At 39.9% G+C, this 26,908-nt stretch overlaps 1 protein-coding gene across 1 annotated transcript in view; it reads left to right on the top strand.

Moving 5' to 3' along the window:
• Nucleotides 1–4,491: 4,491 nt before the first annotated feature.
• APBB1IP (amyloid beta precursor protein binding family B member 1 interacting protein) overlaps nucleotides 4,492–26,908 on the top strand; it is a 65,406-nt gene continuing 42,989 nt past the window's right edge. The window contains exons 1-4 of the mRNA XM_054645088.2: nucleotides 4,492–4,633; nucleotides 19,212–19,283; nucleotides 21,282–21,369; nucleotides 23,153–23,451. Coding sequence (XP_054501063.1) covers nucleotides 19,212–19,283; nucleotides 21,282–21,369; nucleotides 23,153–23,451 — 459 coding nt within the window. The 5' untranslated portion in view covers nucleotides 4,492–4,633. The remainder of the gene's footprint in view (nucleotides 4,634–19,211; nucleotides 19,284–21,281; nucleotides 21,370–23,152; nucleotides 23,452–26,908) is intronic.

Below are 26,908 nucleotides of genomic sequence, written 5' to 3'. Positions count from 1 at the left end.
CAGGAAAGAAAAGTGCATAGGGAAATAAATCCCAGAGGAAAGAAGTGAGTAAGGAATGGGTTGAATAACTTTAAATTAGTAAAATACATAAATAATTTCTTTCTATTAATAAAGTAAGATAATTCTCTCTCCCTTTGTCTTCAAGTACCTTATATTTACTTCAGTAAGAAGCTTCAAAACCTTACTCATTTCACACTTAGTTTAGCATTTGTAAAATCAAATGCTCAGTTTAAAATGATACTTCTCATTAAGCTAACTTTTGCACACATTGCTCTGAGCAATATCAAAAAGCCTATTTTGTACAGCTAAAGAAATTATATTAATAATAAATGCTGACATTTTCAAATGAAGACCCTCAGGTTACAATTTTCTAGTTAATAACAAGTATTGGAACAAGTTAGATAAGATTTCAATATTCCATGCTATGACATATACACGTTTCCTTTTAAGGGTGCAGCTGATTTCATTTATCATAAGATTAATAAAGGTAATAAATGAGATGTATTAGTCAGGCTTTTCCTGCCTCAGCTGCAATTTATGTTAGATGCTCAGCTCTCACAAGTGAAGAAGGGGGCTGACTTGAACAGATGTCTACAAGGAACAGAAAGGGATATATATATATATAGATATATAGGTATATATATATAGATATCTGCTATGTATGAACAGTTAGAAGAAATATGGATGTACACAATGATTTTTATATGTGAGAGCAGGAAAACTTTAATCTAAAACTCATTGAGTCCAGTGAAAAAGTCTCTCTCAGGCATCTCTGACTTATTAATCAAACCTTAAAGAAATTTTAACAGTGTAAATCCTGGATATGTAAATAGTTTCCTAAACATATTCTACATGCAAAAATGGAAGCCATTGACTAAGTCAAGGCCCTATCATACACAGAAGAAAAAGAAAAATGGAAATACATCTTAAAATTGTGATGGTGGATAGAATTCTATTAACTAAGATTTGATCACAGACTTTTCAGAAGTACTTCTAATTTCCTGCAGTTAAAAGTGTGAGTTTGCCAGCTTCACTGCTAACATTTTCAGATTAAAATATCTTCTTCAACTTTTCATCCAGGTTAAGATATTGGTTTGTTTTGCTTTTGGTTTTCCACTGTAAGAACCAATGCTTTTCTCTTAAGAGTAATGGAGAAATAATTCTATTTTTAGTTCTGATTTGCTGAAAGATGCCTTCAAAAGGATGGAAGAGAAGATGGGCACACTTTAGCACACTGAGTTTCAGCTTCTTAATTTGCTATAATTTTAAAGAACTTAATATGATATTCTTGTTAACTAGCTTCTGTATACAATGCAGTTGTACTTAAATTTGATTTACTGTGACTTTTTAAATGTTGCTTTTGGTAATTTCTTTGATATAAGCTCTTAAATGAGAGCTCTCCATCTTTCTTGTAAGGAAGTTTTAGGGTTTACAGGTCTTCTGCTGTATTGCACAATCACAAATTTTTTTTTTAAAACCCACCCTTAAATTAATACATATTGGAAGAACATAAAACTTGTCATTACTACTTCCTTATACATATACTTTTTACTTTTGGCTTTATAAGAAGATACCAAACATTTTTCCAGAATGCTCTGACATTACAATCTGATGTGGTGATGTGAGTCACTTTTCACTAATTGCAATCTCCTAAAGCTTTCTGGAAAAACAGTGTACTGATGAAAGAACTTATCTGATGTACCCTAGAGGAACATCCTGTCATTGTACCAAAGATTTTCAGTATTTGCATGGTACTACTTAAAAAGAGGATACTCCAGCTTTTAGATACCACTTCCCTTAAACACATATTTTTAATCCTATTTTGTAGCTTGTATCTATGCCTTTGTCCTCTATGATCAAAACTTCCATTCTTCCACCTGAAAGTTACTATGTTTGAATAACCACAAAACAAACAACCCTTTCAATTCTCTGTGTTTTGCTATGACAAAAGTTCTAATTAATTGCACTGATTTATTTTTCTCTTTTTTAATCTTGGCCAGGGGCACAATGGCTTGGCAGTATTTTACATATCTGCACCCTCTCCATTCATAACACTGAGGGCTATGGGCTGATCCTGCATTACTCTGGGCAGGTAAGATCTTAGCATAGTGCCTCATTTACCCTGTAGAGAAAATTAAGGTCAGTCTCTACAAAGTCAGGTGATTATTGCCAGGGTATAAAGTGATCTCAATGAAATTTAAGGGAACACATTTATGGTAAAATGTTTTGGTTTTTTTCCCAAGGGATTGTTGGTTTCCTGACACTAGAAATATATCTATTTGTTTCCTTTCAAAAACAGATGTTCTGCTTTAATTCTAAATTATCTGCTGCTTTATAGAAACATTACTAAGACATGCAATCCAAAAGGACTGGAGAGGTCAAGAAAACTCTTTTCTTTCTTCCCCAGAACGGGAGTATAATGACAGCATATCCACCCAGTGATCTACTCACCCAAGATAAGAAAAGAACCATGTCTAACTGCACTTGAGTCATGCAACTGTTGAGAAATGCCCAACTGTAACCTGGGTGGAGTGCACTTCTCCTCTTCCCATTAGAGAATTCAAAGCTTCTGGAAGAGAGCAGGCAGAATGTAGGGCTGGAATTCAGGGGGACGATTCTGCTGCACATTCATTTCATCTGACAGAAAACAAATTAGGAAGTTTTACTTATTGCTACCTCCTCTTCCCACAAATTTTTTTTCTCTCTAACATTAGAACACACACTGTTAATCAAGACTGTATCTGCTGTAGCATTTCCCCCACCCTATGAATATGGGATGACCTCCACCCATCCCACTGGAGCACAATCATCATGCCCAGATGATGAACACAGACCAAAAACTTGACATTTTCTGGGGTTTCTGTTCTTTTCCTTTGCTTTCTAGAGGTATGCTGTTCTTATCTCCACTGTTCCTCTTATAGGCAATGCCAGGTGAGCTTTGGAGAGCTGCAAAATATATGCAAATATATTGCAAATGTATGCAAATACTGCCATTCAGCTCTCTCAGCCTTTTTCAGGATACTTGGAGAGGACAGGAACAACTCTAGAGACAAAGCAAACAAAGGCCACTTTGTACAAGCAGAATACATGTTTTCTATATTATCTTAACAAATATTTTTGTTATGTATTTAACAACAGCTAAATAAGTGTGAAACCACCAGTGTATTCAGGGTGTGACCATGTTATTGGTAGGTCACATACAGAAATAAAAATATACTTTCTGACAACAAAATGCACATCCAATATTACTCCTTAATACATGCAGAGTGTTCAGTGCTAAGTCCTGATTTAAAATTTGACTTTGGGATAAATTTAAAAAATAATTGCCAATGAATCTTTTGAAATTACATCATTCTTTGGCACCATAATGATACCAAAAAATCAAAAGGAGCAACTGCAAATAAAGTCAGCAAAGACAATATGCAGTATCCATGGAATCTCAGACTCCCTAGTTCCTCAACAAATAACTAATAGTTTAATAACTATTTCCATGATTTTACAAATGTTGTTTGCCAAATTTAGATGTATTTTCCTGAGCCTGGCCAAAAATGAAGCTCTGACCTCACTAAAGACTCTGGTAAATTTTAGCCAGCTTGTCAGTGAAATAATTTGGGCAGAACAATGCACTATTTCCTAAATGCTTTCTTAAATATGGCTGAGCTATCTCAGCTGGATTTTTTCAAAGCAATTACCCCTTAAAGCATTGAAACTTATTTGCTGTGCAAAACACAGTGGTAGTTTAAAATGCTACCATCCTTCTGCTGTAATTATTCCATCTCCAGCACTGTTGGAGGAATGAAACACAGGATTTCTTGGCTACTTTGGAGTAAATTCTGGAATTTTAATATAAATTTCCAATAAACACAAGAGTAAGCTGAACTACCTGGTGACTTCTCTAAACTGAAGTAACAGAAGGAGGCGATGGTGACATCTTCACCTTTTTTCACTACACTTCTCTGTCATTGCTTTAGGTATAGAAGAAAAAAAAAATGCGAAAAGCATTGTTTTGGCAAAGTTATAGGTACCGAAACCAGGATTTTGAATCAAGAGAGAGTTCTATTTTCACGTGGCTTACATATGCAAAATCTCTCTTAAACTTGGTGACATCAGAATTTTCTGACACTGGCTTTTTTAACTTCAGATGGAAACGTCTCAATTATTTTTTTCCTCCCCAGCTTTTTATGGAATATAACGCGTTATAAAATCCTGCTCCGTCAATAAAATCTAAGTACCCTTCAAGCCAGCCTTTTCCAAAGGTACGAGGTGACAAAAAAATGCCATGAAAGCAGTTCGCTGCCTTAGATGTAGAGTCACTAAAGGGAGCGGGGAAAGAAACACAATTCTGTTCGACAACCTGAGCGCGCCTGACAGCGCTGTCCAGCCGAGAGCGGCCGCGGGAGGGGAGCGCAGGGGCCGGGCCGGGCCGGGCCGGGCCGTGCTGGGCTGGGCTATGCCGGGCCGGGCTGGGCTGCTCGGTCCGGCCGGGGGGCGGAGCGCGGTGCTGCGAGCACGGCGGGGCGGCCCCACTTCCCTCAGCAGCACCGGGCTCCGCCGAGCCGAGCCGGGCCGGGTCCCGCAGAGCCGCCCCGCGCCTCCTCGCAGCCTCCGGAGCCGCTGCCCGCCGGCCGGCAAGGTAAAGCGGGCAGGGAGGGAGTGCCGGCCCCGGGGGCTCCCGGCGAGGTGGGAGGTGCGGCAAAGCCCGCTCTGGGCAGCGCGGGGGGAGCCGCAGGGGGGACAGCGCCGCGCACCGCGCTCCCTCCCCTCGGGACCGTGCGGGACCGTGCGGGTTCGCGCTGCCGTGCTGAGTCCCGGTCCCGGTCCCGGTCCCGGTCCCCGTTCCCGTTGTTCCCCTCGGCGAGGTTACGCCGGGTCAGACCTTCCCTGTGCCCCCTCCGTGGGGGAAGTGAGCAGGGGCTTGATCATTGGGATCTGGCAGGGGTGCCAGAGCTTCCCTGAGGCCGGTGGGAATCCCGAGGGACGCGCAGTGCCCGGTTTCAGGGTCAGCGTGAGGAAAGGGAAGGCAGGCGGGAGAGAGCTGCGGACCAAGAGAATACACCGTGTGAACATTCTAATCAGTCTGAAACTAAGCGTGTAGAAGGTGGTGGGGTTGTGGCCAAACAGCCAGTACAGACTTCCAAGGAGCACAGTTTACATCTCGCTGCTGCTGCTGCTGGTCTTTGGCCACGTGGGGTAGGGAAAAACTCTTTAAGTGTCGCCTGATTCAGAGAGCGTCCATCCCGCATAATACCCTCAGCTGAATACCCCGGAGAAGTAACTGAAATGCAATCTCCACAAGCTTGGGGTGGTTCTTCAAACCCTCGTGCACCAAAAAGAGAAGTTATTAAATCCATTCATTATCACACTGGGAAAGGTATCCGGTGGTGTCTTTTAGGCGGCATGCGATCCAGCTGCCTAACTGATCTTAACTATCATTAAAATTTTTTTTGCAGGAATACAGCCTACAAACAAAATAAGCAGGGTTCCACCAAACTAGCGGCTTAACTTTTTGACTTTTAAACTTTTCACTTTCTGCCCGAGATGACTCTGATTCTGTGAATAATTTGGCTCCAGTTTGTCTCTCCCTCTCAGAACTCCTGTTTGCAGAACTTGGGCAGTCATTTTCCCTCTTTGGTTCTAGTTCCTCTTTATGAATTACATGACACGTGTTTTCTCATCTCTTTCAAACCTGCATCCATCTTATTTCACACATGAAATTTGTTGATTTTACCGTTGATCAATTACCCTGCTGCTGCACAACAGTGCAGTAAATGTAGTTGGGCAGGATGTAGTCCATCTGTGTCATTAGAGACAAATAGGTGAGCCCCAGTGCTCCCGGGGGCTGTACTATTGACCTGCTCCACCTGTGCTGTCTCCTAATAATTTGTCTCCACTAAATCTACAATATTTTTTTTTTTCTGGTAACTTTGTAAAGAGTATGAATTTCGGTTAAAACTTGATGTCTAAAACAGAATGTTTAAGTTTTTGCTGAACCTCTATGGTTCTGTTTTCCCCAGTGAGCTTTCTAAGGACACTATTATATTTAATTGTACTTAATGCTTTGTGCAAGCATTGCTTAAAAATTGAAATAATTTGGTTTGAAATATGACATACAAATGTCTTTGGGAGGTTGAATCAATGGAGTATTACAAATAACTGAGTTGTCCTTGTTTTATTCTCAGAAAATTCTGATCCATCTGAGAACACAACTGAAAAAATGTACTATCTCTGAAAGGAACATTTAATCATTCCCTATGTCTTCTCTTTCTTTCAAAAATATTTCCTGTGGGTATTACAGAGTGTTCTGATGTTTGGAGGCATAATGACTGATGGTTCAATGTAATTATTGAGTAAATTGTGTTTTAATTGTTCATGCTGGAATTTGTGATTATCAGTGAATAGTATCCTCAAGCAGGGTATGATGCTTTTGAAGTGGTTTTTTTTATTTTGTTATCAAGTGTGTTTATTACAGCAAAGTTTGATTTTTTGCAGATCAAAAGTCACTGTATTTGGGCAGTGTCTAGTAGATCACATGCCATAATTCATGTACCTGTAAGTCAGGTGTAACCTTGATCTCTTTGTTATTTATAAAGAGACTAACACATTTGGTAGGGTAACAATTTGCACAAAAGAGGCAACAGTATGAGCAGATGGGCCTGTTGGGTGTTGCAACAATTTAACTCAGTACTGAGCCCCAAGATTTCTTACAGGTAAAAAGATTTACCCAATCCATTAAGATTTTGCTTTTGCTGTGTTTCACCTTTCCTGTTAGAAGAAATGTCTTAAAGCAGTAAGAGGAAGAAGAGGCAGAAAGCTTTCCTTCTCTTGCTCTGCCCTAAGTGATGAATAGAGAGCTAGGACTTGGGCAACCTGTGGATGGAGGGATGAGCTATTGCACCTCTTTGGCCCTGAAAAATGTGTGAGAAAACTACCAGTCTGTAGCACTGCTGCAGATGAGAGAAGGGGTTGCCTTGTTCAAGAGAGGACCTGTCTTTCTTACAGATTCATTAACATCTGACCTTTGATAAGATGATCTGGGAACATGAATTTTCTTAAAAGCATGCTTCTGTTTCAGAGGTTGCTTTACAGGAATGTAGCTGAATTTTGTTTTCCTGTATATCATTAGGATATCAGGGCCCTTATTCTTTCCTGCTCTCTTTGCAAACTACATGGGTTTTCCTCTCTCACAGACTATTTTTTTAGACATCTTTGGTTGCAGTATATCTTGATTGTTTTGTTGTAGGTCAGTCTGACCTGTTCTGATGATGACTTCCCATGGTCAGGTGCTGATCTGGGGTTAAAGTGAAAACAAGACCTCTTATTTGCCTGCAGCAATATGGAAGTTTTAGCCTTCCTTTGGAAGGTCTCTAGTGACAATGCTAACGTGCATCCATGCAGACCTTCCAAAGCACTTCTTGGGCTTTAGAGGCAGGACTCTCCTCATCCAGCTGTAGACATGAGCATCTGAGTCACATGAGGCTTTGAGTCACCTTTACAGTCTCTTACACAGAGAGATAGATACTGCTAAACCTTGCTTTGGCGGCACGGTTTTAGGCAGCAGCCATGAATCATGCTCTATAAAATTGTCTTCCCTTCATTGTCTAAAAAGAGCTTAGGACAAGCACATCAGATGCAGATATCATAGAACTGCTATCATATGTCTTTCCATGATTAGGAGTGCTCCATGGCTCTTGGAAAAACAGGCATTTGGGGCAATTCCTTATTGTCCAGCCTATTGATCCATAGCTACCCTAGATATTACCAGTAGAGCTACCAGTGTAGAAGACGTATGTTGTACTGTGAAAGAAACTGGGTGCTATGTTCTTCTCAAGTGTCTGTAGGACACTTTTGAGCAACTACAGCAGCATACATGTTCTTCACACCCCTCAGTTTCAATTTATTGTATTGCTTCTGGGTTTTGAATGATAAGGAAGCACAGATGACTTTAATCTGACTTAAAATTTTACTGTGCGAATTCACAAACTAGTTTGGTAGTGATAGTTCAAAAATTTTAGGTTTGTCTTACTGGAAGACTTTCTTCCAGTAAAGTGACCTTTCAGATTTGTGGCCTAATTGCTCTCAAATTTTTTTGCTGCCAGGAATTACTCCAGCCTGCACACAGCTCTGTTTCTTCATGTTGAACATTGATTCAGCATGCTATGAATTTAGGCTCAAATAGATAAGGACTAAAGTCATTAGAAGTATTAGGAGTATTTTGGGGACTAGATGCATTATGAATCCTAGAAGAAGGATGACCTTCAGTGTATATACAAAACATATTTTTCTCTGCTGCTCCATTTAGAAATACAAACAAAATCACATCTGATAGAAGTTTTGCACTGGGTACATCTCAGTGCATTTCCATTTTTGCTTTCACTCTGTGATCTAAAGCAGCGGATGTACCAGTGTGCCATGTGACATCAGTATTGAGGGATAAAACTCTCTGGCTCTGCTATCAGTGATGAGCACACCCTGCATGCTTGGTGTCACTACCAACAGAAAGTCCTCAGTTGTCCTCAGACAATCCATCTGATAAAGTAAATATTATGGTGAAAATCTTGTCATTGTACTTGTCAGGGAGAGTGAGGATGGAAGGGGAGAAAATCTGCCTTTAGAAGCATTGCTGGTCCATCAAGCATAGAGAGAATCACTAGAAGCTAAAATCAATCATACAGGCACTCACTGGATGCTTTTGCTGATAAAAATGGCAAATTGCTATTGAAGTCCCAGTTTTAGGCAAAATGATGTGTCTGCCTCAAAGGCAACTCACCAGGAAAGTTAAGAAGCTGAGCAGAATGGTTATTTAAACTGTTGGCATCAAGGCCATATTGGCAGCAATGAAAACATGCTCCTTGGTGGCCTTAGTTGATCCATTTTGGTACTCTCACTGCATCTTCAGGTAACCCAGGCTGCAGACACGTGATTACTTTACTTCTGCATCAGAGCAAGATTTTGATGTACTTTGAAGATTTTTCTAGTATTTTCTAACAGTACTGGAAGGCCCCGTTCCCTCACTTGCTATGGGGATTTCATTGAAGCACATAAATAAGAAGGATTATCAGCCCAAAAATTATTTTTGAAAGGTGATGTGTTTTTTCTGTCTGATTGCAAATTAAAAAAAAAAAAGACAAAAACACACACAAAAATACCCCCCCAGTCAAATAGGCATTACTGTTCTCTTTGCTTTTTTGATGAAATATTGTATTTGAAATATCTGCTGTAATGTGCCTTGCAGGACATAAGTACCTGAGATAGCCTTGACCAAGCAAGAATATGTGCCAAAACCATGAACACAAATAACATTCACAAACATTTGTTGTGGTTACAGCTTAGTTTTGTCCCTTAGTGACCATGTCCTCATAACTGAGGGGAAGGTGACACACCTAATGTTTGAGAGAGCAAATACTAATGAGCCAGTGGTTTTGGATGCCAGTTCCAGGAAGGAATCCATCATAAACATAATTGCAGTTCTGTCCCATGGGGACTGTGTTCTTACATGGAATCCAGCAAAGCCTTTCACATCTGTCATTAGATTGGCCTCTTTTGTCTCCCCTGTGTCATGATGGAGTTGCCGTGACCAGATCAGCATTGTTCCATCCCTCCTCCACTTCTGAGGGAAAAAAGAGGGAGGCAGTGACATTTACTTCTCATGGAAAACCTTACAGAAATGTAGGAATGGAAATGTCACAAGGTTCTTCTCCTTCTGGTGCATTTTCTTCTCGTGACTGTTTCTTTGTGCAGTTCAGGGCTCTCTGGGTTGTGACAAAGCAACCACTGCCACACCAATACAATGTCCTCTCTGTGGGGACTCCAGGCTGCCACATTTCCTTACACATCTTCATCTGAAACCTGCTGCTTAAAGCTGCATGTAATCACTGCATTGTATAGACTGAAAAAAGCAAATTTGCTAGGTAAAAAGTTTGCAGTGGGCCTTGGAATTGTACCTGACACTTCAGTCAGTTATGAAACTGAGATTTGTAAAAAAATCTTCATTTCATTTTTCTACTACTCAATATGTTACTGAGCAAGGTACATTGGTGAAATATCTTTAAAATCCATATTAAAGCATTACTTGCTTTATTTGATTTTTTATATGAACTTTGTACTAAATAAACAGATGGATTCAATAATTTTTTTACAAATTCATCCATTTGCTTCACTCTTACCATGAGAGCATTTTATTTAGTGTCTTTTCCTTTTTCAATGTTCCTTTCCCATGCTATGTGTGCCATCCCTTAAGCTTTTCTGGCAGTAGTAAGAACACGTGATTATAGGAAAGAAAATGGTGATTTAGAACTTTTGCCAGTGATAGGTCATAGGAATAAGTTATTTGTATGGGGAGACAGTTGTGTCATGGACCTTTATAGCATATCTTGTACTTACCTAGTGGCTTACTGTGGGAGGAAGTGAGAGCTGGAAAAGCTGAGCCATTGGCTATCCAACATAGCAGTTCCTGCACTCAGATTTGGTGCTGTAACTTTTCTCTCCTTTTTTCCTTTTCCTAAGTTTATGCTATTATTTTCACTATCCCACACTTTTAATATGTCTTGATTCTTTTGGGAATTGAGGAGGGGAAAGATTTTTCCCTCATTTTACCCCCCTGTATGCCTTCCTCTCTCATCTGTGGGCTTCCTTGTCTACTGTTTTCTGCTTGTTGGACAATCTATTAATGTGGGATCAGCCTACTTCATGGATTGTGAAGCTAAACATCAAAATTACATTATTTTGCTGGCAATTGTTTAAAGTACAAGACAGTCTCTTGTTGTCATCTAAGTTCTGTACAGCAGTGTTGGGTAACAGGAAAAAAAAACAGGAAGGAAAACATTGCACCAGCATCAACAAACTACAGATTATGGGAAGGAATGTGGAAACTATAAATTTCTGTTACTCAGGGTTACATTACTCTTTTGCTATTCTGCCCTGCCATCATGGCAGGGAAGGGGGGAACCTAAAACTGAGGTTCTGATACTGAGTTCTGATAACTTGTATGTCTGAAGTTGTCTATACATGAGTAGAGCTGAAGTCGACATGTTATCAACTCAAAATGGATGAGCCTGAGCAAGCTGGTGGTTCATGAGCTCAGGGGACACACTTCCACCCAGCCTTCTGCCTTTTCCAGGAGAAGATATGTTAGTAGAATGGAAATATTGTTCCTGTGTGCCATTAATCTGGCACAGAATAGGGAATTGGTTTTTTTACCAGTCTGGGTGAGGGCATAGGGCTGAAAATATGTCTTCTCCTACATTTTATTCTGTGCAGTTTGCCCTGCTTGTATGGCTCATGAGGAGAAAGTCCCCAGTCTGGACCATTCTGCAGTAAATAATTCTGTGACAAAAGAAAAAAAAGATGACCAAAACTGTAGCTGTATTTCTATAATGTTCTTAGACAAGCCAGACTGAGGCACATTGACTGATGTGAGAATACTGTATAAAAATGAACAGAAGTGGCACTGTTTTGATTTCCATAGAAACAATTCCCTTTGGGAGCTGACAGGAAGGTACAAAGTGCAGTTCTGGTACACAGAAATTGCTCCCAAGCTTTCTCCTCCTTGCATATGTGCTGGGTTGGTTTCCCCCCCACCACCTTTCATAAAGTGCTTTTAACTCACAGTTCCCCAGCTGCTCGAGTATCTTTGGACCACATTTTCTGGAGCCCAGGATCCAGACTGTGTGTGTGCCTGAGAGTTACTGGGGAGAGGATCTTAGTGAGGAGTCTCACACCCAGCCTGAATGCCATATCCCTCTACACCCCTTTATCTCAGCCATAGGTTAAATGTTCTTCCTGTCCTCTTGCAGAACAGGAGCTCTTTGCTAACCCCCTCCTCTGGCCTTGAGTAACTTCTTCCTTACATACTGTGAGTAAGCTTTTAGGTAGCCCCTTGTTCCTTTCAGCTTCACTTGAGTGAGCCTCAGTGACCATTCAGTAATCTTGTCATCCTGCCTCACCCTCTGAACAGGACCCACAGCTGCTTCTTGCAGACACCACTCTTGACAAGGGTGTTGGAAAAAATATGAGTTTGGGGCAGTGCATGGGGGGGAGAGGGGAAGGTGGGGATGGTGGGGATCCATCACAGAGCTAATGGATGCTGAGGCAGCAGCATCTGGAGGATGGCCTACACTCAGCATCCTGTGGTGCTTTACAAACATATTAAATGTCTGTCCCTCCCCACCCTCCTCACCCCCTCTCTCTGAAAATGGAGTACTCAAATACCACTGGAAAAGATGGCATAGGAATTCCTATAGTGTTTATTATTATCATCTTGGCAAACAAGTGTCAAATACAACTGCTGCCATCATTTAAGTGAAACAGTGTAGTTTTCAGGTCTGTGAAATCTGGGACTTTTAGACTAATAAAGACTTTTTCCAAAATCAGTCCTCACTGCAGGTTAGTTCCTGTTTGTGAATTTCCAAAATGGCAAAAAAAATGAACAAGTTTTCAACAGGTTTAATTGTACAAATGACATAGTTAAAATTTATGTGAAACATGAGTAGGATCTGTGAGTTTGGGGTGCTTTTATCTGACAATGTTTGTGTTTACCTCTGGGTGGGTGATTCTGGAATTAGTAGAATATGAGCTCTAGTACCTACCCCAGGTTAACATTAGAGTAGGACTCTCTTGATTGTATTTATCTGCCACTTTAATATTAATCCAAAGCCAAATTTCATTTATTTATTATCTAATAAGGATACTTTGCAGTTGTACAGTCTTCCTGAAGCTACTTGTGTTTTTGTGTGTCACTTTTATTCCCTCATGAATGGAGTTATAGCATGTCACACCATCCCTGAGATAAATATGCAGTGCAACTTCAGCTGCACATAAGCCTACGGTTATTGGCACACCACATTTCCCAGAAGAATAGCTAATATTAGCAAAAAACTGCTTTCAGAATTATCAGTGTGTGCAAGCTTTTTATTGGAAAATACAGTGCTTATCAATGCTAGGCAAGTACAGTGCTGGAAGCAGTCTAATTGCTTTTGATCCATGCTTTTCAAAATATGAGCTAGTGTTAAAGCAAAAGAGAGTTAAAGCAAAAGAGCCATGTCATGTAGGTAACAAAGAGGAAAGTCAACATGCTAATTACCAAATCTGATTGTGATTTTGAAACCTTGAGACCAGCTACCATTTCTGTTTTATCAGTCCAAAACTTCAATTTCCATTTGTAGTATCTACTAGAATTAGTAACTAATTGGATTATGTTCCTCTAGACTGAAGTCTGCAGAGACAGATGTTCTCTTGTGCTTTACTTCATAACAGTGAGCCTAAATGTCTGTTAAGGATTTTTTACTAGATGTGATGAAATAGCTGGTTAAGGAACTTCCATCCTGGCTCACTTAGGAATATGAGAGATGTGGGTAGTATGAGATTTTCCTTGACATCTGCTGTAAAATCACTGTGAGGAACCTAGTTAGATCTGTTTCAGACCTGCAGTCCATCTGGCCAGAAGGTTATCCCCAGCAGTGGCTAGCATCATGTACTTCAGAAAGAGGCAAGAAATCTCGTGCTGGAAGGTATGGTCTGTCTGTTGTGAAAGCTTTACTCTGGCTCCAAATCGGTGGAGTCTTTATTTTAGGTCTTAAAAGATGAGGTTCATCATCCTTGCCTGAAGCTCTCTGCTATGCTAGCACTTCTAGCTGCAACTGCACGTAGAGAAAACCAACTCCTCATCTTGCTTACTCACCAGTTTTGATGATGAGTTTCACAGTTACACCCTGCATGTTTCCCTGGGAAGGTTATTTGGACTTTCATTTACTACCCCACTGAATTTGTGTAGTAAGTCAGGATGAAATGGTGCCTCAGTATCTTTCCCCTAGGTTTTGGTGCATTTTTTTTAATCACACTAGTTTCACACCTGCTTTCTGTGACAACCAGTTACTCTCTTTCCAGCTTTTCACTTTATGGTGAGACTCTGTCATTTTCATCCTGCTTCCCTGGTTTTCTTCTATCTTTGCTGTGGGATGATCTCCTTTGTGTAGTCTGTAGTACACAAGGGTGAATCTCTGATTTGAGCAATTTACTCCTCAGGGAGCCTCTCTAAAATAGTAAAGATTTTTTCATTCCACTCCAGAAAGCATTTAAGCATTAGGAGTAGCATGGAGTTGCTGTGCTATTAGCAGTTGCCTGGTTGGTCAAACAGTGTTCATTTTGGTGGTCCTGGTACTCTGACATTTACACTCTGTAGTGCAGAGACTAGGACCTGAAGGTGTGCTTTTGATGTTTCTGTGTGACTTGTCAAAATATACTTCATGTATTTTTGTCTCTGCTACTTACGTATGTAGCAGTTTAAGAATAGCAACAATACTTTGAATGTAATGATAGTGCCTGTAACTGAGTGCCAGATCACTAAGTGGGCTGGTTCCTGATACTGTTCATAGCATGAATCCACTCTAAGTCTTCATCCTCTGACATCATGGTGTTCCTCATTCTTTTTTTGTTGTTTAAACTGCTGAGACTGAGTGGGAGAGGTGACCATGTTGTGGGTGTTTGCTGCTCAGTTTCATGGAGCTTTGTGCTTTCTCAGTGCAGAAGCCTTTTTACCCTGTAACTTCCTGTGTAACTTCTCTCTCCTGTGAACAGGGACTAGCTTTGAACTATCAGATTTCTCAGAACTATCAGATCCTAAAATAGTTCAAACTCTGCTTGGTACAGCACCATATCTGGGGGGGTTTTATGTACACTGTATGGTCACTTTTTCAGATTTCATTTCATTTTTAAATAGTTTTTTTGTTTGGTTTTGTTTTTGGATTTTTTTTAAGCAGGGTGAATTTTGTACCACTGTTCTTACTCTTCCTGTGGAGTGTTAAAGATTCTATCAAACAATTCAATTTCCTATCTAAATTGGGAAGGTAAAAAAAATTATTAGATCCAGTAGTTCTGCAGGACTTCTGTTAGATAGTAGGGTGAATTAATGAGTCAATATTTATGTATTACATAAACTAAAAGTGAGACTCATTGGTAGTTAGAATAGGAAGTTGAAGAGAAAATGTCCCAATCTCTTAGATATGAAAAAGGTAGGAGTATTAAATAAAGTAAAATTTTAAAAAAAGTTTTTTATAAGAGCTTAGTGAAGATTTGAAAATGTGAAAAGGGGGGAAATAAAAAACAAGTAGTACTTTTAACTGTGCTACTGTCCAGGAGGCATCAGTTTGAAAAACAGTAACTTTAAAAATACATTACATTTTACATACATGGCTTCCCACAAGGCCCTTCTCAACTTGTGGGATTTTTTTGTTTTGGTTTGGTTTTTTGGGGTTTTTTTTGGTGACAACCACAATTTCTTCATTTTATTTAAATTCTGGGGTTTTTTTCTCTTCCTTCTCTTTTCTCTTTCTTACCTACGTGGCTCTGTAACTTTTTTTCTCCACTTAAATCTTATGCATAGTCTGGGAAACTTAAAGTACTGTTCTGTTTGGTTAGGGGTTTTTTCTGTTTGATTTATTGTAGTTAGTAGTGATTTTAAGAGTTCTTAATATGAGTACAGAATAAAGAAAAACCTGATGGAAAAGTTACAGTAGAGTAGGACTGGGTATGAAGCTCAGTATTCTTCTGGGCACTTTGCTAAATTTTTTCCTTTGTTTTGTTAATACACCTACACATTTCACCTTGAATTTCTGGTTTGGATAAGTTCAAGGCTATTTGTAAAATTCAGAAAAAATTGCTGATCCAAAATGCAGCAACATCCAACAGGATAATTTCCAAATCTGCAAGTTTTCCTATCTGTTTCTTTCTATTGTGGCAATCAAATAAAAGAAATGGATATAAGTGGAGAGAAGAAGAGTGTATGGATGGTCTTCTGCAATTCCATGTTGTGGTGGACTCATATTACTTTCTTAAATTGTTCAAGCTCTTGGCAAGATCTTTGGTGAATATTTAGAGTTCTTATACTAATTTAATAGATCATTCAGTGTATTTTAACATAAAAAAAATCAGCATATTTGTTGATTATGACGACAATTTTGTCTTTCTAAACCAAATCAATAAAAATTCAAGAGAAAATAAAATACCAGTACAGGCAGTGGCTTGATGACAACATGGCTTTATCTTTTTTGTTCATGTTGTTAATTACTGAGGAGGGTCCTTAGGTTTGATTTTTACCTTTTTAGATAGTTCTTACTACTCCTCACAATAAGAACTTGCAACTGGTTACAACTCAAGTAATTTTTTTGCCATTTTTATATTTCTATTCTGTAAAAATATAGTAAAGGAGGATTTCATTTGTCAAAAAGAACTTGTATGAGGATCTTTTCCTGAAATCTGATGTAGCTAGTGCTTAAAAAATATCTACCAAAAACATACAAATAACTGGAACTGATAGGATTTCCTTAGAAGATATTTTGATCTCCTAAATCAGAAAACAGGAAAACATAAAATTATTCAGCACTATTTAAACACTGATGAGATACTTGTCAGTATGAACTGCTGCACCATTTTTGTTGCATAACAAATGTATCTTCACTCTGCCTGATCACATAAGTGCCATTTGATCTAGCCTTTCTATGTAAATTGATTCTCCAAGTGCCAAGTGTGTAGGAAGCTACACAGTTGTTGATCCAAATAAATGAATTAGGATTCAGTAATCATATGCCACCAGCAGAGAGCTGAGTCTACAAAACCAGGATGTTTTGTACAAGGCTCTGTGTGAGAAGTGTGACACAGACAGAGAGAGTGAGTGAGCCATGCAGTGTGGATGTGTCAGCTGGAAAGGAAGCAGATAAGATGACTTCAACTCTCCACTCACTCAGTCCTGTGTGATGTCTGTTCCTTGGGCAGAGCTGTACAATTTCCACAGCTGGGCTAGGATTGCCCTCAGCTCTGTCAACCACATCCTATTAAAATGTCTTTAAGAGTATCCACTTCCCAAATCTTTAAGTCTTTGATTTCTGGGATATGAGAGAAATTGAAAGTTGAAAATTCTGTCCTTGGTTGCCTGTGCTTTGTTTAGTTACATCACAATTCTCAAAAAACGGATACTGATTTTAGGGTTTAGTCACCTTTATAATTTATCCATTGATCATGACTCAAGATGCTCTAATTAAATGAAAAGCATAAGACTGAAGAACAGGAAACTTGCTGGTTTTCTTTTCTCACCAATCTTTATAGTTGTTAGAATTGTTCCTGTCCTCAGTTGATTGCCTTCTTGCATCAGCCTGGTTCTCATCTTGTAAGGTGCTGTGGTTGGTTGCCTTTGGCTGGCTACCAGGTGCTTACCAAGGTGCTCTATCACTTCCCCTCCTCAGCAGAACAGGGAGAGAAATTACAATGAAAAGCTCATGGATTGAGGTAAGAACAGGGAGATCACTTGCCAACTACCTTTGAGCAAAACAGGCTCAACATAGGGAAATTAAATTAATATATTGCCAGTTAATAAGATGGTAGGATCATACAAAATAAGAAGAAAACTAATAAGATCTTCACCCCACCCTTCCCTTCTTCACAGGTTCAGCTTCACTCCCAACTCTTCTACCTCTTCCCACTCAAGTGGCACAAGGGGATGGGGAGTGGCACAGGGGAATGGAGTTTGCAGTCAGTTCATAATGTTTTATCTCTCCTGCTCCTTCCTCTTACACTGCTCCAGCATGGGGACCCTCCCAAGGGAGACAGTCCTTCATGAACTTCTTCAACCTGGGACCTTCCCCCAGGCTGCAGTTCTTCAGCAGCAGTTCCAGCCTGGATCCTTCGCACAAGATGGAGTCTTAGAGCAGCATCCTGCTCTGGTGTGGGTCCTTCATGGGGTCACAGGTGCTACCAGAAAACCTGTGCTGTGTGGGCTCCTCTCCACAAGCTGCAGTTCCCCCCAGGAGCCTGCTTCAGTGTGGCACACCGTGGTCCTCATCTTCATTCAGGGCATGTCCACCTGCTGTGGCAGGAGGACCTCCACAGGCTGCAGTGTGGATATCTGCACTGGCATGGTCCCTCATGGACTGCAGGGGAACAACCTGCTTCACCATGGGCTTCACCATGGCCTGCAGGGGAATCTCTGCTCCAGCATATGGAACATCTCTCCCTCCTTCAATACTGACCTTGGAGTCTGCAGGGTTAGATCACTTGTATTGTCCCACTGCTCTTTTACAGCTGCTCTGAAGCATTCTTTACCCTTTCCTAAGTGCCTTGTCACAGAGGTGCCACCAGCATTGCCAATGATCTCAGCTTTGGCCAGCACCAAGTCCATCTTAGAGCCAGCTTGAACTCCTGTCCCTGTCTGACACGGGGACAACTTCCTTCTCACAGAAGTCACCGCTGCAGCCATGCTCCCCATCCCCCAAACCTTGTCACAAAGTCCAATACAGCTGCACACAACCGCAGACAACTGATAGGACTACTTACTTGTTTAAAGTTTGGCCCTAGTTTGAACCCTGGTTTTATGTGTTTAGTACCACAGTTCTCAGTCCTTTGCAGGCTTGAGCCTCTTCATAAAATGATGTTTCTAGTCCTTGTCTCTGGTAGCATTCCATGGCAGATACCCTTTTACACTGCTTCTTTCCCTGCAAAGGAACACATTTATGAGGAGGAGGATTATTACAGAAGCTGTGCCTTCCCCATAGCTGAGCACCACTGGTGTGGAATCCTGTCCTCACACTGCCCTCTTGCAGCAAGTGCTGCCATTGATGGTCATGCGGCATGCACCCCTTTTCCTTGTCTCAGTTCCTCACATCTCTTGAGATTAGGTAAGACTGCAGTTCTCTCTGTGCAGTAATAGTTGAAAGAAAAATGGAGAAATATTGAGCCAAAAAGCTGGTCACATACCTAACCATAACCTGATTTTGTACTAGGTAACGCCCAATAAATTCCTGTAGTATTAGTTATCTAAGCCAAAGAAAAAAGGCTTTCAAGATGAAACGTTCAGGAATTTCTCAACATCAAACTTTGTTTCCCTCTCTCCCTCTCACAGGCTGCATTTTTTCTATGTTCAAGATACAACCATGGTTTATTAGCAGGTGACTTTGTATGAAATGTAAATGATAAAAGGAGGTAGTTGGAACTTCTTATAAGCATAGATCTGAAGTGTGTGTTTTAGCATATACAGCATAAGGGTCCTGAACTGTTAGTAGATACTTCTAAGGTATAGATTCAGGGTTTTGCAAGTCATGAGCAATTGTTTTAAAGTTATTTATGAGCACAATATAAAAGAGCATTGTGTATCTTCTGTTTTTGGCCATTACTGGCTTTGAAATGAACTGAAATGAACATCTTGTTTGTGGTTTGTTTTTCTTTATCAGATGGAGCAAACCTGTGATGATATAGATGAAATGTTCAGCAATTTACTTGGGGAGATGGACATGCTCACTCAGGTAAATAATTATTTTTTTCCATCCAGATTAGAAAAGTAGCTATTATGCGTTAGAGAAAAGAGGGAACTGTTCTACATTTTTCATGTACTTCCACTCCAAATAAATGCAGTTACATTATTGTGATAAACCTTCAACTAAATTTCTCTGCTTGAAAGTTAAAACAAGTGGCCCAAAGAATAAGGTAATATATCAGTACAGGGTAGGTTGTTAAAGAGATCTAACTACTTGTAAAAGACATTTTCTGAAAAAAAAAACCCAGCCCAGCAGTTTAAATTCCTCTGGATTTGATCCAAAGAAATTAAAGGATTCTGTGAAAGCAGGAAGAGTTTGAGTCTGAATTTTCAGGTATGAATGTTTAGCATACATGGGTAAATGGGATGTAGCCTGAGTGTCAAATGTGAACTTTGGAAATGAAATCAACATTTTGAATATATGTTTAAAGGATTCTTTAGATATGGCAAAATACTAAGCTGCAGTGAGGATGGCATTCAAGAATTCATGGAGATTTTGTTCCCAATGCAGAATACACTCTTGAGAGTATAAAACAGCATGGGCCATTTTCTAAAGCTCTAATCATGAAATACTTCCTGCAAAAGCTGATGAAAGGAGAGTTTTTATTTCTAGAAAAAAAATCTACAAAGGGAATACATTTGTTGTATTTTAATAAATGAATGATTGAAAACACTTAAGTTGTCATCTTGGATGTGTGAGTTTGGTTACAGCCCCTGTTTGGAGGGGGTCTTTCTTCTTGGTGAATGACAGTGCTTGACAAAATAAATACCAATAATTCTGAGGCACAGAATGGAAATTGTGTTTAAACTGGGTGAAAGCCAAGATTTCACATGGTGTTGTTAACTGTCAAATCACAATACCTTGTCCCTTGGTAGCCTTTCTGCTCTTTAGGGCTTTTTGTAGATGTGCATATTTATTTACTGTATTTATATATCTATGGAGGGATTTATGGTAATCTCATTTCATTATTATGCCTTCAAAAGAACAAAAGACTGCTTGTGATAAATTTTACCTCCTCAGACTGGACACAGCAGTGTTACAAGACCAGCGGTGCAGAGTGTAAGAGAGCGAGTCTCTTGTCTCTGAGCTCCCCGGTGCAGCACTGAGTGGGATGGGGTGTTCCTGAAATTGGGACAGGCTTCTCCTCCTCCCTGAAGTTCTGGCATCACATCTCACATCAGCATGGTGTGGGAGAAGCAGGCAGGGGTGTCTGAAAGCCTGAAGACTTTCAGTTAACTGAACTGGATCTGTTAATTCCCTCAGACTCTTAACTTTCAAAACAAGACTGTAGATAGTTTTTCACACTTTTTCACCAGTCTATCAGTTCCTAAAATAAGTGTAAATTATAGAAGCATGCAGAGATATAACAGGGCTGAAAAAGAAATGAAAATTCAGAATTGGCTTTTTCTGCTGCAAACTAGGAGTTCTGTATTTACACAGGTTTGCGGTTTACATTGCAATAGCATGGGGTTTTGTTTATTGTATTTGGGGTTTGGTTCTTTTCAACCACTAGGACAAAGCAACAGCTAAGTTTCATTTATATTAGTAAATAAAGCACTCTGGAAAGAAAATGACACTGTGGCTCAAATGTGTACACAGCTAAACTCTTTCCACACCCCCCTTCAAAAAACCCAAGGAAGCTGAAAATCAGTCTGGCTTTGCCCACTGTCTCAATTAGAAACAGTCCAGTTCTCTGCTGTTCCCCCCACCACGCCCAGGTGTTGCCTGACAGGAGTTGCTGCCATCAACATTGCACTGAGAAGCAGCAAATCCCTTGCCATGACTGTGAGACAGTGCTTGAACCCTTGTCCTGCCCCTAGTTACTCTTCCTGTCCAACATAAAAAACCAGTGCATGCCATTCTGTTCTTGAAGAAGAATTTATTTCATTAGCTAAATTCAGGTAATTGGTTTTCAAATGTTAATGTATGTAATAGTAATTACCATTACAGTATCATCAGATATCTGTTTTTCTTCTACCTTAACAGAGTTTAGGAGTGGAGACTGTACCACCTCCATGCCCCAAAGTGTCCAACAATGAATATAGCTTTACAGTTGGTTTTAAAGATTTAAATGGTAAGTAGCTGAATGGACTCTTTCATGTCTTTTATACTTACTTAAAATACCTCACAGCAACAAACGAGAAGTAAACCTTTACATACCCTTGATCAAAAACCCCAAACCAAAGAACCCTGTTTTGCTGGAGAGGGAGGTATATTTTTGTGTCTCAATTTAAGAAACTTCAAAGGGAACAATTTTTTGGGCATTTAAATAGAAGTTTAAATAGAAGTCAGTTTAAATAGAAATCAGACTTTTAAAAATGTCTGAGTGTAGAGGAAAACAAACTTGAGAAGTTTCTACATTTTCTGAAATGTAATGTTTTTAATGTAAGGATTTAACTTGGTGGAAGACAAAGTTCCTCAGTGTGATGTCAAAGCTGCGTAAGCATTTCTGTGCAGTGGAAGTATCAGCTTCAGCTGCTTCCACTTTTCAGTGCTTATTCTCATTTTGGTTTGCACTGCCACTTTTGCATGTACAGCTGCTTGCTGAGGCTGTATGGCAAACCAAATGAGGGGATTTGTCTGAGTTTGAAGTAAAAACTCTTCCTTTGATTTTGTTTGTGATTGTGTTTTGGGTTTTTGGGGGGGTTTTTTCACTGGGGGCTGGTTGTTTGCATTAACCTGAGTTGGTTTTCTCCCAGGATCAGTTCCTTGTTGGGCTTCCTAAAGACTCTATCATTAAAGTGGGTAGAACTATGTTAATACAGAGGATCATAATCCAACTTTCCCACCGTAAAGAAAAACTTTTTAAATACTATATTAACATAACAGGGAGAGCAGAGTAAACTGAGATGGCCTAGTGACATGTTCACACTTAGTCTCATGAATTACTATTCTTTATTGGACTATATTAGCATTTTTGAGTATCTAATTCAGTGCTCTCCATCTCTCTCAAAATCTCATTTAGAGGTTTTTCCAGTTATTTGTTTATTTATTTCTTAACTGGAATCTTTAAAGAGATTTAAACCACTGACTCTGTTCAATCTTAAAGAATCCTTCTCTTCTAGAAAGCTTAAGCATCCTACATACAGGGTTTTACTCCACAGTATCTCTTTACACCATGGCTAGTTCAAACAGCCACAAATTACATGTGGAGTTCTGGTATAGGATTTTATTTTCTACTCTGTCAGTAGAAATCAGAAAGAAAAAGTTACAATGTTTCTATCTGGTTTATTAGTCACTTTTAAAAGAGACTTTTTTGTTTGTTCCTTGCTTAAAGGAGCCTCAAAAGCATGTGTCACAGATCGCACAATTACTGCTGTGCTGCAGATGATACCATGCAGTTTCTTCTGCAGCGTATTCTTAATATTCTTTGATTCTGCTTCATTTTAATTTTTGGGTTGTAGAATAGCAATAATATGTGGAGATATTCTTGATCTAGGCCTCAATTACATGGTTTGTTGTGTGCTGTTCCAGAACTTGCTAAGCATTTATGTATGTGCTTACAGCCTGATGGGAGCTCATGGAATTTCTTGCATTCATATCACTAAGCATGTACCCAGTGACCTTGCTGGATCAGGGCCATGTTTGTAACATCATAAGGGCCTGAGACTGTGCCACTGGAACTGAAGCTTCCTGTCCTGTTTAGTTTTTATTCCTAGAGTTCTTGGTACTCTGAACTTGTGTGACCAGATTAATGGCTGCCTCGAAAGCACGTTTGTTTCTTGAACCCATGTAAAATGTTGTTTCCTTTCCTATGACCCTGTAACCATGCCTTCTGCAATTTAATCTCTGCTGAACTGGAAACAGTGCTTTGCATTGCTCTCACTCTCTGACACATTTAGTGATTTTCTTTACAGAATCCCTAAATTCTCTAGAGGACCAAGACCTGGATGCTTTAATGGCTGACCTTGTAGCAGACCTTAATGATGTTGAACAGAAAACTTCACAAGCCCAGAAAGCTTCTTCTTGCAACCAGCAAAGCAGAGTCACTCAGCCTTCAACAGGCTTGAATAATGACATTTATTCTAAAGTAAGTCCCTATGTTACCATTACTGGACAGTCTGGGGATGATTTGCCCCCTCCACCTCCACCTCCAGACCCTGAACCGGAGCTTCTACCACCGCCGCCACCACCTCCTCCTGAGCCCCTTACTCAGGTAAGTCTGGGTCAAACCTTATTTTGAACATTCCCTAGTTCTTGTCATTTTGCAAGTGGTATTTGGCACTGGAATACCGCTGGATCTCCCAGGTAGATGCATCTTGGGAAGGTTCTGCAATGATGAAATGTGCATGAAATCTGGAGTGAAATTTATACTGTTGTGGCCTCAGCAGTTTCTGCCTGTTCCTTGACCTATTGCCCATTCCTTCATCTTTCTAGTCATTATTTTGATAGTCCAATGCAGGCATAATCATTGCAAATGGTTTATTGTAACAGAAATCTATCACTGAATTCTTTTAAGAAGCACTGATCAATTAATATTTTCTTATAGAGAGCTTGGTTTTGGCATCAGTGTAAAGCACGGCCAATGATCTCCACTTTGTGAAGATGTCATTATGTGTGTTCATTGCAGTCCGTGCTATTTGTACTGATGAGAAAATTCTGTGGATGTTTCTCAGCTCCATCCCTGGCCTAAGTGATTTGTTGCAATAGGAAAAGCAGTGCATTTGTGGAAAACTCAACATTTGCTGTAGATAGTTTTGCTAGGTGACCAGGCCCAGGGACAAGCACAAGAGGTACCTCTCCTGGTCCTAACATGGAATTACTGCTCTTCTTGGTTTGCCTTTGAAAGGAAGTAATGAAGACTATCTGCAATAGGGGACGTATGCTCTTAGAAGGTGTCAAAGTTATCAGTAGGTAACTATTTATGGCTATATGTAGTTACAAATAGATAGTTAGATAAATAGTATATAAATAGATATAGTTATAAATAGAGCAACTGGTTTACCTGTATCTAAAATTTCAGATTTACCACAAGCTCCTTCATGTTAGTGTTTCTTGCGGAGCTGTTTTTACAACTGAAATAAAATGTGATATTTGTAGTATTTTTTTGACGTGGGGTTTCAGGGAGGCAGATAATGTGAGAATTCTGCCCTCTCACAGTCCTGTGAGAAGAGAAAGCATTAAAAGAGTGATGCAGCCCCCCAAAAAATGAATCTGAAATCTTGAAATACACAAATATATCTCTTTCTCAGTATATGTTCACAGTAATTATGACTGAGAGAAGGTGTTTACATTTAGGGAATGGAAATATTTTAGCAAACATGAAAAGTGTCAGCTGGTTTTCCTTAAAACTGTGGTCAATTCATTGCTGTTTAAAAGCCCATGTGAACTGAATATGAATCACCTCAACATCACTGCTGCCCCTGTGTTTAGAATCATACAGCAGACATATTCAGCAAAAGGAACAGAAAATTGGGTAGGAAAATTGGATATGTCTGATGACATAAAAAATTATTCACTAGATAAAGCTTCATTTGATGCATAGGACCTTTCAACACTGTTTGAAGAATGAAACTCATAAACATGGGAGAAGCTTTGCCATTTCTGCATCTCAAAGATAATAGTTCACTTCCTGTCTTAAAGGAATATCAACGTTTGCAGAATACCAGCTAAACAGCTTCAAAAGCTGAAGTATTTTATGTAACTAGTATGACTGATATAGAAGAGATGCTGTCAAGATGAGTTTTATCCATTTCCTTCAAAAATTTCCCATCTTGATTTAGACTTGTGATCTTTAAGGAAGTACCAAAGTTCTAAGTAGTCTGGTTTGTCAGCTGACAAGTATGGTCTGGAAGGGTGGCTAGTTAGGTGGGCTGAGACTGGCCATTCAAGGGCTAGTAAGTTGACATTTGCTGGCTGGTAGCAAGTGGGATCAGCACTGGGGTTTATATTGTTTAATGTTTTTGTCTGTGATCTGAGTGATGACATAAAAGCCCACCTGCAGCTGTGCTAAGGATGCTTTTAATTAAGGACACTGAATATCAGGATCAGTGGCAGACCTTCAATGCAAGGGGACTTAAAACATGAAGACTGAGCCAGCAAAATACTCAGAAACCCAGCAAGGTACAGGGTCCCACACCTGGGGTGTAATAACCATTTGTACAGTTTGGGAAAGGACAGGCTGAGCAGCAGCCCTGCTGAAAAGGAGATCCTGCTGGATACCACAGTGAATAAGAACCTTGAGTAAAAGGTCATCTCAGTGGAGGAGACTGGCCTCTGTTGGGAGGAGTATGACCAGCAAACTAAGGAGTTATTGTTCCTTTCTCTTGGCACTGGTAGTCCCACTGCTGGAATACTGCACTCTGTTCTAGACCTGTAGATTCTAGAGAGTGTCCATCAGAGAGCTGGTGAAATGGCCAGAGGCCATCATGCAGTGATCAGGGGCCAGCAAGGACAGGCTGAGGGTGCTGTGCTTGTCTAGTCTGACAGAGGAGGATGGGGAGTGATCTGACAGCCTAAACATACCTGAAGGATAGATGCAAAGCTGGTGGAGCCAAATTCTTCCATGGTAGTGTTAGGTCATCAATGTGGAAGGGGCAACAACTACTTATTGTAGCTTTGTAGTTTCAGAGGGGATGTTAGGAAAATTTTTTCCACTTCAGATGGTGATGTAGCACTGGAACAGGTGATCAAGAGAGATCCCAGATTCCCTTTCTTTGGAGGTTTTCCAAGCTTTGCTAGGCAAAATCATGACTGACCTGATCTAATGTGGGTGGCCATCCTGCTTTGGGCAGGAGCTTGACTATGGACCCTCAGGCCTCTCTTCCAGGCAGCATTTTTATTGATGCTGGAATCTAAAGCTCACTGAAATCAGCCATGATGAATTTCTTTCCATTGAGTGTTGTACTGAGATAATTCTTTATTAACTGACATTGTGCATTACCTGAGAGTCAAACAAGATTTTAGAGTGGGAAGAGTATACACTTGCTAAACACAACTGGAATTCTATATGAAAAATATGTAGCCAAAAGTCACTTCTCCCTCAGCTGAACTGTTCCTCTGAGACTGATCTCTAATGATATTCTGGTCTCTTTCCAGATTTGGGGAGTGTCAGAGAAGGATAGGAACAAGTTGTAGAAGTATTTCTAAGGAATATAACAGCAGTACTTTATTTCCTCATTAAGGCATTGGTTTGGCTTTTTCCTGCAGCCTGTGCCCCATTTTATGATACAGGTTGTATTCAAATACTAATGGCATACTCACTGTGGCTTACTGCCCACAAAATTGCCCACAGGGCTATTACACAGACTGCAGTGTGAATGATGGAGGTAAGAACCATTTAAAATTAATATGGAAAGAATCAATTTCAAATTAATATTCATTGTCTTAATTATTATTTGTTTTGACATGACATTTCGGCTCAGTAAAATGAAATTCAGCTGTAAGTGGAATGTATTTTGTATCATCAAAAACCACGTTCCTGTTAGCGAGATTCTTGATAAGTGATTCTTGAGCCAATCAAGGCTGAAGTTGTGTTTAACACTTCTGGTTATCCACAGTCAAATAAGAACAGTGTCAGTAGTTCCCAGTGCAGCAATGATATTAAGCTCCTATTTTCTAACCTTTAGGTGTGCCAAAATAAAGAAGTACAGCTTTTCTTTCAGGGAAGCATC

The sequence above is a fragment of the Agelaius phoeniceus genome, chromosome 1 (assembly GCF_051311805.1).
Source record: "Agelaius phoeniceus isolate bAgePho1 chromosome 1, bAgePho1.hap1, whole genome shotgun sequence".
Lineage (NCBI taxonomy): Eukaryota > Metazoa > Chordata > Aves > Passeriformes > Icteridae > Agelaius > Agelaius phoeniceus.
The sequence above is the reverse complement of the archived record's forward strand: the minus strand, read 5'-3'. Positions and strand labels throughout refer to the sequence as shown.